We start from the raw sequence: 17,906 nt of genomic DNA, 5'->3' as shown, positions 1-17,906 counted from the left end.
TGTGAGCCTCACTTAGGATAAACCAGAGCAGAGTATTAACCTGCTTTAATGACAAATTCAAAGAAGTAAGTTAATAAAATTTAATACTTAAAAGGCACCTTTCACCTCAGTGTGAGCTCATTTTATGATGAAACCTTGGAGACTGGAATGAATATATTTTAAATGAAATTTCTCTATGAGTAAATTGCAGACCCTGGTGTAGTTTCTTTTGAAACTTCAAAGGCTTTGAGTACACCCAGAATGTTGCTTATAGAGTTTGGATGTGGATAAAATGGGTATTTGTAGCATCTCAACCTTGTATGCATCTGTTACCTAGAAGACTGGGTATGGGATATCGTTTCTCAAAGAAATTAAGGGATTTTCTATCAAATCTCCATTACAACAGATGTTAGTTTTATGAGTGGAAAGTTATGTGAAACAAGATTTGTGGGTTACATTAGAGTAGAATATTCATATGTAACAGCACCATCTTATTTGACTAAGTAGGCATTAATTTCAGGAGTGCGTGTTCATCTTCACAACCCTTCTGTCTTTGATAATTGAGAAAATCAAAGCATCAAATAATTAAGTAGGCTAAAATCATACACACAAGCCAGAATTAGAACACAAGTGGGTTTTTTTAAAATCCAACTCTCGTTCTATCTATACTCTACTAGGTTGCATCCTATTTTTCATATCTATTGGTCAAAAAGTTCATTTGAGTTTTCCTGTACAATCATACAGAAAAACCTGAACGAACTTTTTGGCCACCCCAGTATTAGTTTTTTCCCAATAGAGGATTAGAACTTTAAGTACAACACATAAATCTGTTCAAAGAATAGTGAGAACATTGGACTTGTGGTTAAGAATTTTCTGTACTCAGCTGCCAAAGTAAGATATCCAGTCTTTAAAAAAGAAATACAATTATTTATTTTCGGTACCTTGTATGATGTATTTAAATAGAATAAATTAATTATTAACAAAATATTTCAAAGGCTTTCAGAACTTTTTTCTGAGCCTACTTTATTATTGTGGAAATTACTTGCACCTGATTTGGGCAATCAGTTAAATTCTACCACCTGGATATGTTGTAATTATTTTACCCTTTCTATTGCCCTACTTTGTTCAACAGGCCAAATTTAAACATTGTTAACTGACCCTATTAGGTCAAAGGGAATGGTGAAAGATAACCTAATGGCAACAATTTACTAAAGAACAGTATTCTATGTTGATAAAATTATCCTCTATCTTAGTGATTTACTCTCTCAAGGCAAAAGTGCGAACAAGTCTTTCATCTACATGAATTTCCTAAGTTTTACAACACTGGCACAGAAACAACTACTGAACATTAACCTATCTGTGAAGCACTGTGCCTCATGCTTTGTGAATAATCCTTGTAACAGTGCTAGTATTATTTCCCCATTTTGACAAATGGGGATGCTTTGGTTAAGTAACCTACTAAAGGTCAGTACATTTTAAAAGGAGCAGAGTTTGGGTTTGAACCCAAGTGGTTAAACTGCAGAGTCCATGTCCTAGGGATGACTGTCAGACTTATAAACAACAGCTGTGTAAAACCAAGTCTGAGTAGACAAACTTCTTAAGACTTTAAGGAAATTTTTAAATTAAAATCTGTAAAATTAAGGAAATTTTACAGATCAAGTTCTTATATGGGATATAAGAGATATCAACTTAATAACCATGTTGATATCTTTAATAGAAGTTCTAAGGAATTCATTACATAGAACATGATTTGACTACTAACTGCACTCTCTTTTAAGCAGATACTAATTGTATTGAATATATTTACATAGTAATTGTAATGTATGATTATTTAGTATTTCTTACTTTCTTTCAATAAATATTTGATCTCAGCTTCTAGCTTTAGGCTGTCAACAGGTGACTTGGATAATCATTTCAAAATCTAAAGTGGCAGAAAACTTGTCAAAAAAATTAACAAAGTTAAAAATTCTATCTACTGAGTGTTCTGGCCATCATTTTCTAGTGGATTAACCAAGAATTCAGTTACTAGGTATCACATCCAAAAGGGGAGACTGAATGGATCTTACCACTTTACATGTATGAATAAGAACATCATTTGACCCACACTTAATATTTATAGCCTAGCACATGGATGTACAGTACTATGAAAATGTTCTTATTCCACTTGCAAATTTATTATCTACATCTAGACTGGGAGAAGGCAAACTGTAGAACCTTGGCTGAATCCAGCTGCTTCCTGTTTCTGTATGCTCCATGAGCTAAACTTGGTGTCTGTATATTTTTAAGGCTGGAAAAAACCAAAGGAATAATATACTTTTTAACATATGAAAAGCATATGAATTTAAAATTTCAAATTTTCATAAATGGTTTTTTTGAAACAGTGTGTTTGAGTATTGTCTCCAGCTGCCTTTTGTCTACTATGGCAGAGTCGAGAAGCAGCAGAGACCTTATAGCTTGTGCATGAGTGCTCAGTCATGTCCAACATTTTGTGACCCCCTGGACTATAGCCTACCAGGCTCCTCTGTCCATGGAATTTTCCAGGGAAGAATACTGGAATTGGTTGCTGTGCCCAGAATACTGGAGTTAACTGCTTTTTGGGCTGAGAGGCAAAACTGAGGCCATTATGTAGATAAATGAGATAAAATAAATTGGCACAGTTTTTTAAATTAACAAAATTCAAAGTATAATTGAGTACATTTTTCTGTGGGCTTCCCAGGTGGCTCAGTGGTAAAGAATCTGCCTTCCAAGCAGGAGATGCCTGCCAAGCAGGAGACTTGGGTTCAATCCCTGGGTCTGGAAGAGCCCCTGGAGAAGGAAACAGCAGTTAACTCTAATATTCTTGCCTGGGGAATTCCATGGACAGAGAAACTTGGCGGGCTACAGTCCATGAGGTCAAAAAGAGTCAGACACAACTTAATGACTAAACAGCAGCAACAAATTTTTAATAGTGCTTTTGGGGGGAGGGAATTAGATTTACTTGTGGTTCTAAGCGTTCCATCATCAAAATGAATTGTAATTGGTCACCTGCTAATGGTTGTAGAGATTTTATTTATTTCACCTTTAAAAAAGTCTTTTCAGACAGATACTACCAGATATTGGAACATGTGATTTTAACTGAGCATATACATCACTTAGAAGGCTTTTCTTAATCCCCCTTTGGTATTTCCCTTTTCACATGTCATTACAGTAAGATATTTATCACTTCCAATTGAAGATCAGATGAAAGTTCAGTTGTAGTTAAATGGGTTCTGAAACATGGAAATTTCTTTACATTTGCACCAAGGTTCCAAAAATGCTAAACTCAGAAAAATACATCCACTAATATATGTGAGAATGGAAACCTTGTTCCTTAATTTTTGATAGATGAGAAATGTAGTCATTTCATATTATTGCAGTATGTTTCACATTAGTTACTTTTGTCCTGTAATTGTGGTTGAAATATTTGAGAAATATTTACCAAGCCTTTAGCAACTAACTTCCAAAGACATTCAGTATTTTAGAAGTGTTTAAGGTTGGTTCTTAAGAAAAATTTCAGTCTTGGCCATGAACCCAAAAAATTGCAGTCAGACTTTACAGTTGCTAAGGAAATCAAACTTAGGTTGAGTGTCAGGAAATTTGGCTTCAATTTCAGACAAAATTGAAGGACTTTGAGGATGATTAATGTCCATGAAAGCAAATGAAGTTTATCATTGACATTACTGGTTCATTAACAAATGATAGATTCAAATATTTGCTGCAAGGTACTTGCTGGTGAATAATATAGTGAATAACTATAGGTTTTAAACACCTTACATGTTCATAAGCTTTGAAGTTTCTCCACTAGATCTGTTTTTACCTCACACTTTCTTTTACCATCATTAGTTACAACAGATCAGATTCTGCTTCAGGTTTTACCAAATTTGTTTCCTCAGCTTCTTTCAAAGTATTCACCAATAGTTCCATGCAGAGGATTCACAGAGGCTAATTCTTCAGTAACTTCAAACTCAGGATTGACACCTCAAATAAGCAAGAACTGAGCTGTATTAGAAACATCTATCAACTCGTCAAGAGTAAACAACTACTTGGACTCATTTACCGTTTTGACTATTGATGGTACTCCCAGTGTTCACAACTCTTTGAGCAACTGTTCTTGCCAAAAGGCTAACAGTCCTAAACTCTGGACACATTTCTTAAGACTGCTGCTTTCAAACACACACAATTAACTCTCCATCAGTAAACAATTTTTCTTTCTTGACTTAATAAAAGTCACTTGGAGACTTACTTTGGTTGTAGCCCCACTTTCATTTTTTATTTTATAAGGAAATTCTACTGTGAATTTCCAGTTTAAATCTGTGCTTTTTCTGACAGTTGCTTGCCTGTGACTTGGAAATACTGTGATGAGTAGTTCTTTTGGAAATGTCAAAGTATATTTTACTTTAGCTCAGTCATGGATGCTTTATCATCTAATTCAGTATCAAAAATGTTCATACTCTACTGTATTTTAAAAGCTCAACATGGATGTCCACTTTTCTTGTTTTGGAATGATAGATATACACTCATGATAGTAAAATAAAATGTTACACCTTGGCAATATATGTGGCACTTAAAATACTGTTGCGTTATAACCGTGTCACTGACTTGTAGTGTGCTGAGCAGCAATGTGAAGTGATGAAAATCATATCCCATCTGTGTTGCAGCTAACTACTCAGCTCTGGTGTTATTCCATGAGGGCAGCCATAGCCAGTATGTAAACAAATGAGCATAAAAAACAAGTTCCAATAAAACTTTATTTATGGACACTGAAATTCAAATTTCATATAATTTTCATGTCACAAATTTTTTTTTCCCCAATCATTTAAAAGTGTAAAAACCATTCTCAGCTTACTTGCCATACAACAGGTGATGGACAAGATTTGGCCTGCTGGGCATAGTTTGCCTGTCTCTGATCTAAATAATCTCATTTGTTATTATTAATACTTCTATATTAATAGTAATAGTATAGGAGTACTTACATATAACTTAGCTATACTCTTCAACTAAGCATAACTGTAAAATGACTAGTGCATTCCTAGTTAGCATGCAGTTATCATACTTTCAAAAACTATTTTCCCAAGATCAGATTTAAACATATTTATCTAATAAAAGATTAGATATATATGATAAAATTATAAAACAAAATATATTTAGTAGGCTTATTTAAATTTTAATTTGATAATTCCCAATTTATAGGACTGTATTAGTTGCTCAGTCATGTCTGACTCTTTGTGACCCCATGGTAGCCCGCCAGGCACCTCTGTCCATGGGATTCTCCAGGCAAGAATACTGGAGTGGGTTGCCATTCCCTTCTCCAGGGGATCTTCCAGATGCAAGGATTGAACCTAGGTCTCCTGCACTGCAGGCAGATTCTTTACCATCTGAGCCACCAGGGAAGCCAGTGAGGGTAAAATAAAAGGGTTTAATACTAGAGTAACTGAATGCTAGTTCACTATCACAAAGGTCTAGTGGGGAGATGGAGAAAATATTTCCAATTAAGTGACTGGAGCAATTTGTGTATTTTCTTCTTAAAGGTCTTTATCTGTCCTCTGGCGTTTAAGAGGTGGATCTTCATGATTGTCTGTAACAAATCCAGAAAACCTATATTACATAAGATACTTAACATTTAAAAATAACTTTTAAAAAGCAAATAATACAGGCATTTTAAAGATTTTTAATGTACTCAACTTATGCATGAAATAGTAACATTCTTGTGGATTTATGATTTTGACGAAATAACCTCTACTAGACTGAACAGTGTGTCATAATAAAATCTGTAAAATTGTGAGAAATTAGTCACAGTTGAATGGCAAGGGGTCTTGAACTGAAATATCTAACTAGAATTAGTTTATTTCTAAGTTTAAAAAAGAATATAAAATATATATGTTGCCCAAGAAAGTTATCTTAAAAGTATTACAGCTTACATTTAATTTCCCAGAAATCACTCACCTCGATTTACGGTCTGGTTCTTGTAAAGTATAGCAGCAGGAATCCGAAAAGTGATGCATAACATTTCCTTGTTAGGGGCCACATTTCTTACTAGGTGAACTGAGCTACATGCCTCCAGGGAGATGCCTAACACAGTTCCAGCTCGTTGCTGAACATCCTTAGCTGGATTAGCATCTTTGGAAAAGCTGTAACAGTGCACAGTGGGAAGGAGTTCACTGCCACATGGCTGACCATCTAAGAGTGCTTTGAAAGTGCTGATAAACTCAATAGCCTTTGCTGGCAAATTCATGACAATGTGCACAGAGTGTTTTCTTTCTTTTGACAGTGGTCCCAGCTGCTGCATTAACTCTTCTCTGACTGGTCCTTGCAGGAAGTCTTTCCCATCCAAGTTAAAGACTTTTACTTTTTGGTTCACTTTATTTAATTTACAATTGTGCAGTAGCCATTTATGGGATTCAGGATTGAGGTCATTAGCAAACACAGTGCAGTTTTTCTTCGCTGCTGGAATGGCAAAGGGCCCAACCCCAGCAAAAACATCAAATAGGACATCCCCAGGTTTGAGAAGTTCTGTGATACGGCTGTGTTCTGTGGAGAGACGAGGATTCCAATAGACTTTTGAAAAATCAAATTCATAGATGTAATTGTTTTCTCGAACCTGAAAAAAGTATTATGCTTTTGGTTAAACTGCTTAAATTCCAGCCACTGATATTGGATAGATGCATTCACACATACACACTTTTAAATTTACTACTATTAAGAGCAAATTATAGTGTGTTTAAAGGCATTTAAATTAGAAGTCTGGTGTTTATGCTAAACTTGAGGGTAGTTACTATCTTGCATTAGACGTTTTCATGAGAAAAGTCATCTCTTCAAAACCCAAACAGCTCTCCATCTCATCCTAATGGACCATAAAATGGCTCCCCGATCACACTAGGAATTTTTCAGATAGGCCAATTGACTGGCTTAATTATATTATCTCCTGTCACCTGATAGGAAAAAGCCTTTAGGGTGAAACAACACAGTACATCTGTCTTCATGGTGGGTAGCTAAATTGCAGACAGCTCTTCCACACAGCAAACATGCTTTCCTTCCTTAGTTTTCAGTTTCATCATGTGTCAGTGAATTTCAAGGTACTTCGTTATGTTTTTAGACAGTTACTTGGACTTTGCAGGTCTCATGTCTATAAATAGAGCCAGTGTATAGAATAAATCATTCCCCTGTTTTTGCCTTTCCCAAATCTGAGTTTTCATGAATAAACTAAATATATACAATGAAGCTAAGTCTTGAACAAAATTAAAACTTTATAACATTTCTTTGGGGACTATCATAAACATGATAGAAAATAGAAAACAAAATTAAAACTACAATTGTGAAATGTGACCTCACCTATCATCTTAAGCCCCTTATTTTAACAGATGAAGAATCAATGGCCAGAAAGTTCCTAAGTTCTATAAATCTAATAGAGACATCTTCTATATTCTCTCTTCATGGACCTTAATTCCAAATTTGTACATATTTTTTCCTCCTGACCACATCAAATGCTTTGATCATATTATTAAGTTTCAAGAGTTTGAAATATTTCTTCATGATTCTGCCAACTAAGAGTCAATCTAGGTATATAACCTGGATGGCTTAAATGTGTCTTGGGATGCTTTTCCTGAAATCTCCTTTCTACTTGTCTTTTAAGCTCTTTAGTGTGAGTCACAGATCTAGATCTAGATTAAATGATGCTAAGTATCCCTTTGGTTTTACTCATGCTATCTTTGATATCTCATTCCCTTAGTTAAGCATTGCTTTCAGGAGATCCACTTTAGCAATGTTTTTAAATACTACTTAAATGTTGCATGAGCTCTTAAATTTAAATGTGACTGTGTTTGGAGCAAAGAAATTATACTGAGTTTTCACATTTATTTGAGAGTATATATACTAGGCATAAAGTATGTCCTAAGAACAAATTTTAGTTGACTTGGGAAGTCAATCACAAGGCATTTATAAAATTACAGAAGTTTCTCAGATTACAGAAGTTTACATCTTTCTAAGAAGAATGATACTACCTGACACTCTGAGGGTCACTACCAAGTAAAGAACATGCACAATGTTCAGTTTGGGTGTGCCTAAAGTTTAGTATGTCTTAGTGTCAGCTGATTAGTTAAGCACAGTTATTATCAAAGGAGTCACATCCAAATCTTGCTTGCCAAAATTGACCTCATTCATTGTACACAAGCAGTAGGTAGTGGAGGTTTGGTATACAGGGCAAGACTAAGCATGGACTCTGGAGTCAGAACCTGACTCAAAAACCCTCTGCTCAGTCATGCCTTCTTACTTCATGTGCGTAAAGAGAGTATTAATAACAACGACCATTATCTTGTGGGTCTCTCAGGATTTGTTTAACTTGTTTCTTAGCTTGGGTACAAAATTTCACATAATGTTAACATGTAATTACCTAAGGCTTTAGCTTAAAAACAGTTTATTACATCCAACACTACAGAGGGTTTCGGGGGTGGAAGATGAGAAAATGGTTTATACCAGGAATTTATTCCTATATATTTTAAGTTATTTTTTCTTTGAAATAGGTTTTGTTTTTCTTATAGAAGAAATATGTGCTCAGTAGAAACGTATAAAGATAACAAAGGTCACCAGAAACTATACCAAAATATGCTCACTGTTAACGTTCTGATGTATATGTATATTTACATATTTAAAATCATCATAGCTAAAATGGAACTCAATTATGTATATTGTTCTACAGTTTATTTTTTTGTCACTTGGCTTGTCAGTGGACAGTTTACTTTCAGTATGTAGCAATATTGCATAGGAACCTTGAATGTTAGGTCCATGAATCAAGGCAAATTGGAAGTGGTCAAACAGGAGATGGCAAGAGTGAACGTCAACATTTTAGGAATCAGCAAACTAAAATGGACTGGAATGGGTGAATTTAACTCAGATGACTGTTATATCTACTACTGTGGGCAAGAATCCCTTAGAAGAAATGGAGTAGCCCTCATAGTCAACAAAAGCCTGAAATGCAGTACTTGGATGTAGTCTCAAAAACAACAGAATGATCTCTGTTTATTTCCAAGGCAAACCATTTAATATCTCGGTAATCCAAGTCTATGCCCTCACCAGTAATGCTGAAGAAGTTGAAGTTGAATGGTTCTATGAAGACCTACAAGACCTTCTAGAACTAACACCCAAAAGAGATATCCTTTCCATTATAGGGGACTGGAAGTCAAGAAACACCTGGAGTAACAGACAAATTTGGCCTTGGAGTACAGAATGAAGCAGGGCAAAGGCTAATAGAGTTCTGCCAAGAGAATGCACTGGTCATAACAAACACCCTCTTCCAACAACACAAGAGAAGACTGTACACATGGACATCACCAGATGGTCAATACCGAAATCAGATTGATTATATTCTTTGCAGCCAAAGATGGAGAAGCTCTATACAGTCAGCAGAAACAAGACCAGGAGCTAACTGTGGCTCAGATCATGAACTCCTTATTGAAAAATTCAGACTTAAATGGAAGAAAATAGGGAAAACCACCAGACCATTCAGGTAGGACCTAAATCAAATCCCTTACAATTATACATTGGAAGTGACAAATAGATTAAAGGGATTAGATCTGATAGATAGAGTACCTAAAGAACTATGGACGGAGGTTCGTGACATTGTACAATAGGCAGTGATCAAGACCATCCCCAGGAAAAAGGAATGCAAAAAGGCAAAATGGGTGTCTGAGGAGGCCTTACAAATAGCTGTGAAAAGAAGAGATGCGAAAGGCAAAGGAGAAAAGGAAAGATATCCCCACTTGAACGCAGAGTTCCAAAGAAAAGCAAGGAGAGATAAGAAAGCATTCCTCAGTGATCAGTGCAAAGAAATAGAGGAAAACAATAGAATGGGAAAGACTAGAGATCTCATCAAGAAAATTAGACACACCAAGGTAACATTTCATGCAAAGATGGGCACAATAAAGGACAGAAGTGGCATGGACCTAACAGAAGCAGAAGATATTAAGAGGTGGCAAGAATACACAGAAGAACTATACAAAAAAGATCTTCATGACCCAAATAACCATGATGGTGTGATCACTCACCTAGAGCCAGATGTGAAGAACTGACTCATTTGAAAAGACCCTGATGCTGGAAATGATTGAAGGCAGTAGGAGAAGGGGACAACAGAGGATGAGATGGTTGGATGGCATCACCGACTCAATGGACATGAGTTTGAGTAAGCTCCAGGAGTTGGTGATGGACAGGGAAGCCTGGTGTACTGCAGTCCATGTGGTCACAAATAGTCGGACATGACTGAGCAAGTGAACTGAACTGATGGAGCTAAATAATCTTCAATGATGGAGTATTCCATTGTATTATTATCCTAAAATTTAATCAGTTTATCTACTGATATTTAGATTGTTTCCATTCCATGTTTATTTATTTATTATTATAAAAATGATGTAGGTGGTCTAGTGGTTAAAATTCCATACTTCCACTGCGGGGAGGACACGGGTTTAATCCCTGGTTGGGTACATCATTACAATTTTGTCCAGTTATATTCTTGAGATAACTTCCTATAAATGAAGGGCTAGGTCAAAGAATGTATCTATTCAAAATTGCAATATATTACCATACACTCTTCCTGACTGTATCAAATTTGCTCTCCCATCAATAATATATGTAAATGCTTACATTCTCACATGCTCATCAATACTGGGTATTATATTTTCTTAATCTGTTATCTATTCTGATTTCAAATGTTAATCTTGATACACACTGTATTAGGAGACAATAAAATAGTCCATACCTTGGTCATCATATTCTCCTCTCCAGACAGTACTTCCATTTGGAAATTTCGGTAGGTATTATCAATATTATTGATTTTATTTACTGCTGAGGTGATTCCTGGATTTTTGTCAATCATAACTTGACCTAAAAGCACAGAAATCATGATAAATACTGCCTCTGGTTGCAAAATAAAAGCTAAAATTGCAAATATGAAATGGATGTGAACTATATTTTCTTCTGGTTTATAGACAAAAACCGCATCTACTGTGTGTGCATGCATGCTAAGTGGCTTCAGTTGTGTCTGACTCTTGCAACCGTATGGACTGTAGCCCGCCAGGCTCCTCTGTCCATGGGATTCTCCAGGCAAGAATATTGGAGTACGTTGCCATGCCCTCCTCCAGGGGATCTTTTCCGACCCAGGGATAGAACCCAGGTCTCATGTCTTCTGCATTGACAGATGGGTTCTTTACCACTAGCACCACCTAGGAAGCTGATGTGTGTAGAGGAATGCAATTCTAAAAATTCAATAGATTACTAAAGTTAATTTCTGACAGCCCCTATGCAAACACACAAAAAATGTGTGGGTACATTTATAAAGAAAAAATTTTGAGGAACTTGTCCTGTCTAATATTTTTCCATGTCTTTTACTTAGTCTTCTCAAATGTATCAATGCAACAGTAAGCAAACAGGTAGACCCAGGGAACTGGTTAAAGAATAGAAAAATTAAGGACCATGGAAACAAATGGTCTCAGAAAAACACTAGCCTGTCCCCACTGGCCTCAAACCAAATGTTTGCTTTGTTGTGTATTTAAAATAGATACTTCCACTTTGGAAATGCATACCAGCAAAATAATGTCTTCAAATAAAAGAAACATTGATTCTTTAGTTTTCTCTAAATAAAATGTTTATTTACTTAAATTGTTCTTTATGTCAAATATTTTCCAGAGCACAAAAAGCTACAAAGGTAAAAGACATTGGCAATGATATATTGATGCCCTATAATCAAAGTCTGCATTTTAGTCAGCACTTCACAAAAAATTTACAAGAATCTATATGCTATCTCATTGTATAAAGAAAGATAAGTTGATTTGTAAGTAAGTATAAAGTACTCCATAATACAAATACAACAGAGGATGACAGAGGATGAGATGGTTGGATGGCATCACTGACTCGATGGAAATGAGTTTGAGCAAGCTCCAGGAGTTGGTGATGGACAGGGAAGCCTGGTGTCCATCGGTTGCAGAGTTAGACACGACTGAGTGACTGAACTGATAATACAAATATGCTTAAATACCAACTGGAATTTGTCTAATTTCTCTCTGATAATTAGATACCTGATTTTGAATATGATAATGTCAAACTATTGTCAATCATTATTTTATATTGTTCTGCTTCAGGTATCAGAACTCAATTTTTAAGGTACAGAAGTTAGTTTGAAATGAAGAATAAAAAAAAAAAAAATTCTAAAGGTCTATAGTAAAAGCTTTAAAATTACTTCTGTATGAAAATGTTTCATTTTCAATCTGTGAGTGCCCTTTTATGACAGCAAGTTTATAAAATAAGAGTGCTAAAAAGAATGTTGAGTTAGGACAGGCAGTGATTCAACGGAAAGCCTAGACTTGACATTTGTACCAGATCATAATTATAAGGCTCTGCTTAAGTATTTATTATGTTATCACTATGCATTATTAGCCCCTTTCATCAATAAAAACAAAGTAAATGCAAAACAGCACATCTCTGAAATTCTACCCATGCAAAACACTGAGCACTACATTTTAAAGCTGAAAATAATTCCCAGAAGTTCTGACAATTACTCTGTATTAAAAATGTTAATCTGGAGAATGCATGACATTAAATATTTATATAAGGACAAGAACGATTTTGATTAGCCTTCTACTTCTTTCTTAGTCCAAAGAATAAAAGACTCATGCTTCAACTCTGGGCTACAGAGTTGTTTCTAAAAAGTTGCTGCTGCTGCTAAGTCCCTTCAGTCGTGTCCGACTCTGTGTGACCCCACAGATGGCAGCCCACCAGGCTCCCCTGTCCCTGGGATTCTCCAGGCAAGAATGCTGGAGTGGGTTGCCATTTCTTTCTCCAATGCCTGAAACTGAAAAGTGAAAGTGAAGTCGCTCAGTCGTGTCCGACTCTTAGCGACCCCATGGACTGCAGCCTACTAGGCTCCTCTGTCCATGGGATTTTCCAGGCAAGAGTACTGGAGTGGGGTGTCTAAAAAGCTAGGAGTACTAAAAAACAAAGTATAGTGCCTACCATACAGAAGAGGCTCAATTAACTGAATCAATGAAAGCATGAGTAAACACTGTCTTGCCCTTTTGACTATGAAACACTCAAATTTATGAAACCTAGCGTTCAGCATAATCCTGAAGGACTAATAAGTTCTGGATACCAAAATGATAAGTTGCCAAAGAATTCTGCCAAAGCAAGTGATTGAAGTTAATGCTTATGAATTGTAAACACAAAAGCTTGAACTGATATTTAGAGCTTGCTATGACTCTGGGAGGGCTTCCCTGGTGGCTCAGTGGTAAAGAGTTCACCTGCCAATGCAGGAAATGTGGGTTCGACCCCTGGGTCAAGAAGATCCCCTGATTAAGGAAATGGCAATCCATTCTAGTACTTTTGCCTGGGAAATCCCATGGACTGGGAAGCCTGGTGGGCTACAGGCAATGGTGTCTCTAAGAGTCGAACACCACTGAGCAACTAAACAGCAACAACAAACGACTCTGGGAAGGCTATTCCAAAGTGGCCCTCAAAGGAGAGTATGTAGCTCAAGATCCTGCTTAAAATTAAAATGATAAAATGTCCCATTTCTATAACTAGGCATTTAAATTTTTTTTAAACTAAAATTAGAACTTGCTAATTGGTTTCTAATGTGTGACTATTACTAAGACACACCTACCAATTAAATGCTTGTAAGGTAGTTGATGATCTCGAAGGTTCAGGTGAGCAATGTGTCCAACTCTGCTAAACCCTGAGGTCACATCTTGACCTTCAGGAAGCACAGCTCTCAAGATTTCTTCTGACTTAAAGTTTTCATAAGTTAGTTCCAGATTATATTTCGATATCTGTGGATTGACATTCAGCTGCTTTAAAATACTGAGTTCTTCTTTCTCAAAGGAATCAACGGTAAACATTTTATAGGGATCCAACATAATTAGTCTACCTTCTTCATCTTCTGGATCTTCAATCACACGTTTTATGCCTGGGCGCTGCAGTGCTGCCCTTTTAAGGGATTGCATCAGTTTATTGACTATTTCTTTCCTCACTTTAAGCACCGGGATGGTGACTGTCTTTTTAAAAGCTGTTCTATCAAGTTCTGTCATTCCTCGAACATCAGAAGGTGGGGAAAACAATTCAGAGTCTCTGTGATTTGTTTCTATTTCAGGCATGGTTGAGAATCTTTTTCTTTGATCCAGCAAGAAAATGACAGGTGCTCTGCTAAGCGTCTGTATCAGTGATGCCCAAGGTAGTAGAATAAGTGATGCTGACTCAGTTATTCTACAACTTCCCACTTTGAGAAGTCTTCTTGAGAATCCAAATTGTTTCAATAAGCTCCTAAAAATAAAGCATTCAATTAAAAGAAATACCATAAAGCTACAAACTAGCTTAACATGTTCACAAGTCTTAATAAAAATTTTGTTTCAAATAACCTGCTAAATGCCAAAGATTAAAACTTTTAGTGGTATGTGGGAAGTGTAATATTAATAACTTTTCCAGGATAGGATGACTTTTATTAGTAGTAAATAATAAATCTGTATACTTCGAGTCCACCTGCGGCCTGGACTAGGGTTTAGTGATCCATCACTCTCGCTATAGTCAAACCTCCCCACCCACAATTTTCTACAGAACATTTTGGGACTGGAAGGCCGGAATTTAAGTTAAAGGATCATCTCTAAACGAAATGGTCACTATACTGATAATTTTACCAATGTCAATATTTAAAAGGATATTCTTATGGAAGCTCGTTGGGTCAGATGTTGCGCTGAACGCTTTACTCATAGTAACAGTCTTAGGAGGTATGTGGTGTTGCATTCTCTTTTCTGCAAAGGTGTAAACTAAAAAATAGGTTAATTGATCCAAAATCTCGTTGCTATAAATCGTTGAGCAAGGATTAAGATCCAGGGCCTGCGTTCTTAATCTATTTCTCTGTTGTCTTCGATGTTTTACTGCCACAAGGCCTACCTGTGAGTAGAGGTTTCAGTAGTTCTAGGATGGGAGCTTTGCTGAGTGTTACATGCACATCCCATTCGTATCAGTTTTTCGTTTTGCCTTCCGGAATACCGGAGAAGTAACTGAAGTAACTTAAGAAAGGGCCCTGCCTAGGAACCCTGTCAAGCAACTGTCAAAAAGCTGACAGGGTTCAAACTGGGTTTAGCAGTTAACCAGATGTGTGATCTTGGGTAAATTACTTAAAGTGAATCTCGGCTTTCCACAAGTAAGATGTGGCTAAAGGTTCTATCGGAAAGTTCTGAAGAGATGAAACGCCCCTCACTTCCCCGTACTCAGGCCTAGGCTCTGCACCGGGCGGTCGGCGACTTCCTGCCGTTTCAGCGCCCAGACGGCGCGAGGCGGAGAGCCGCCGAGCCGCCCGGTACCGCCACCGGACCCTCAGCCCCTTCGTATCGAGGGCACCACGGCCGCCACTTCACCAGCGTCACCATCCCATTTCCCGGGGTCGCCCCGCAGCTGGCTCCAAGACCAGACCCTCACCTCATGCTCCGGAGCAGCTCGGAAACGTGTCTTCGGCGGGTGGGCGGGCCCTCGATGACACCATCAAGGCTCGCCGCCGAGAGGCGAGCGTCACCAGATCACGTCGATCCCTCTCTCCGTCCCGGCCCTGGTGAGGTACGGGAACGCGGAAGGGCCGGGAACGTGGGCCCGCCTCCAGCGCTACTACAGGCGGGAGGGCAGGGGTAGCAGCTAGTGGATGGGCTGGGTAGTCGACCGGCGAGCAGCATGGAGGTCCCAGCGGGGGTCATCAACGCCGAGCCCGGCTGGTTTGTCTCTACTCGGGAGCCCGAAGAGGCGGAGGCGGAAGAGTCTAGCCCGTTGCTTAGCAACGTAAGTTTGCTCCGCCGGCTCCCCGTTCTGAAGTGACTGCCAAATAAGACCGGGGGAAAAAAGGGGGATGGCAAGGGGAGAGGGGAGAAGCTTAGGACCTGGGGCCCAAAGGCAGCAGCTGAGATTTCGAGGAGATCTGGTGGAGTTCATCAGTGAGATAGGACCCTACCTGCCCTAGAAAGAAAAGCTGAAGCTGCAGGCTCAGGTGGAAGAGACGCAGCAGCAGGTGGAGGCCGGGGACCACGCTAGGGGAGCAGCCCCACGGTTATGCAACTCACTGCTCTCAGTATCTTTGTCGGCTTCTCGTTTTTTTCCACCAGTCTTGTGAGCTTTTTGCAAGAGTCACAAGATTTTGCTTTTCTCAGCTTAGTCATTGGGGACCTGTAAACATCTTACTACAGATATACTTAACCGTGAAGGAGCGTGGGTGGCCTGGTAATAAGTACTTGGCACTTCCCTGACCCTAAAGCCTGTGCAGTGGGCACGTCGGCCCTTTAACTTAAGTCCCAGGGCAGTAACAGTTTCTACGACTTTATTCCCAAATGCTATTTTAGGGGAGAGTGTTTTCAAGGCGTATCCTCCCCAGAGCAACGTGAATTGCTTCTATTTGCAATATCGTCATTGCATGGCATTCCTGCCCATCCTTTCAGTTGGGCAGACTTAATTCACTAAGTGTATAAATAGAGATTAGTTTTGCAATCCTAGTAATTGGGAAGCAGCAGTTGTCTAAAGCAACCTCGAGCTGACTCAGGGATTCTTCAGTTATCACGTGAGCTTGAGGCCATCTGCCTGCTCCCTGTCCCCACCCCATTTTACCCTATCTTCATCTTTTGCAGTTACAAGGTTAGTCATGCCTTCTTCCTGAAGTCTACTGGGTCTCTGCGCAGGTGGAGATGATTTTCCCAGGAAACTGGATTCCTGGAGCTGCACTAGTGGGAAGTGAGAAGGAAAGGAAAGGAGAAGAGGTCCTAGTTGCCGATTGAGCAGCTAGTATGTCACAGTATGTCTGTGGTTTTAGGAGACTCTCCATAACCTGTCAGTTATTTCTTGACCAAAGTTGGACTTCACCATTCAAACACTTAACTCTATCAATTCGTGTGCTTACAGGAAGTTCACACCCAGAGATCCCGAGGTGCTTCATTTGGTTTCTCAGTGTTTAATTTGATGAATGCCATCATGGGAAGTGGCATCCTTGGCTTAGCTTATGTTATGGCTCATACTGGTATCCTTGGATTTAGGTGAGTTTTTTTCTTGTTTTACTATTTTTTCTTTTTTAATTTTGATAGTACATTGAGAAGCAAAGAGATAGGCTGTATAACTTGGTATTATACAATTTCTAGTTATTTCTGGGGTTCCTCTTATTCTTATATTGTTGCTAGTCTGTACCTTGAAAGGATGCTATATTATTTGTATTTTTTATCCAAAGTGTGTTTAATTAAAAAAAAATAGAAACTTGATCCACATTCCTTAATAACCTTAACAAGTGGCTTATTTGTTGTGTTCAGTGGGCCAAAGTAAATCAGAGTTTATCAGTCATGCAGATTATTTATAAATAGCGATTTTGTGACTGTAAATAAAACAAATAATCCTTTGGTTTCTCTCCATCTCTTTCTCACCTCCTGTTAAGTAGTCTTGTTTCACTTTCTGAGGCTAGACATGTACCCTGTGTTTATTCCCTTACATCTTTTAAGACTCAGCTAATAGGCCAGTTTGCCAAGACAGAAGACATTGCTGTCTTTTCTGTGTTTCCATAGTACTTTTATATTCATTCTTTTATTATAATGTAATTATCTGTTTGCAAGTTATTTTCCCCACTGAACTCTGAAATCCTTTAGGACTAGATCTTATCCTTAGCATGGAGCATCATGCTTAATAGAATGAATGAACATGTTTGTTTTGTCAGTACAAGCAGACCTATTTTTTTCTAGGAAATTTAAAATACAGTCTCATGGAGGTTCATTTTTGCTTTTACTTTGAATTTCTTGGTTAGCTAACCAACTTCTAAGTAACCCAACTTGCTTTTATTATGGGATGTATTTGCAAACTTTCATAGTTTTAAAACTTAAAAGCTATGTATAACACCTCAGGCAAGACATAATCATAGGACT

General features: G+C 37.9%; 2 protein-coding genes across 5 annotated transcripts in view; one reads left to right on the top strand and one right to left on the bottom strand.

The window, feature by feature from the left end:
* Positions 1 to 4,726: 4,726 nt before the first annotated feature.
* On the bottom strand, positions 4,727 to 15,577 carry TRMT5 (tRNA methyltransferase 5). Its single transcript, XM_061156929.1, has 5 exons — positions 15,448 to 15,577; positions 13,637 to 14,292; positions 10,742 to 10,866; positions 5,941 to 6,595; positions 4,727 to 5,572 (listed from the first exon to the last, which is right to left on the bottom strand). The coding sequence occupies exons 1-5, from the start codon at positions 15,450 to 15,452 to the stop codon at positions 5,520 to 5,522; spliced, it is 1,494 nt and encodes a 497-aa protein (XP_061012912.1). The 5' UTR covers positions 15,453 to 15,577; the 3' UTR covers positions 4,727 to 5,519.
* Positions 15,578 to 15,588: 11 nt separating this feature from the next.
* SLC38A6 (solute carrier family 38 member 6) overlaps positions 15,589 to 17,906 on the top strand; it is a 68,024-nt gene continuing 65,706 nt past the window's right edge. The window contains exons 1-2 of one of the 4 annotated variants that reach the window (XM_061156930.1): positions 15,589 to 15,798; positions 16,906 to 17,036. In XM_061156930.1, coding sequence (XP_061012913.1) covers positions 15,694 to 15,798; positions 16,906 to 17,036 — 236 coding nt within the window. In that variant the 5' untranslated portion in view covers positions 15,589 to 15,693. Of the gene's footprint in view, positions 15,799 to 16,497; positions 16,642 to 16,665; positions 16,789 to 16,905; positions 17,037 to 17,906 lie in introns of those variants that run through there. The other 3 variants (XM_061156932.1, XM_061156933.1, XM_061156931.1) reach the window with 3 other exon arrangements.

Source organism: Dama dama, chromosome 12, assembly GCF_033118175.1.
Source record: "Dama dama isolate Ldn47 chromosome 12, ASM3311817v1, whole genome shotgun sequence".
Lineage (NCBI taxonomy): Eukaryota > Metazoa > Chordata > Mammalia > Artiodactyla > Cervidae > Dama > Dama dama.
Note: the sequence above shows the minus strand (reverse complement) of the source record. Positions and strands in the feature narration are given on the sequence as shown.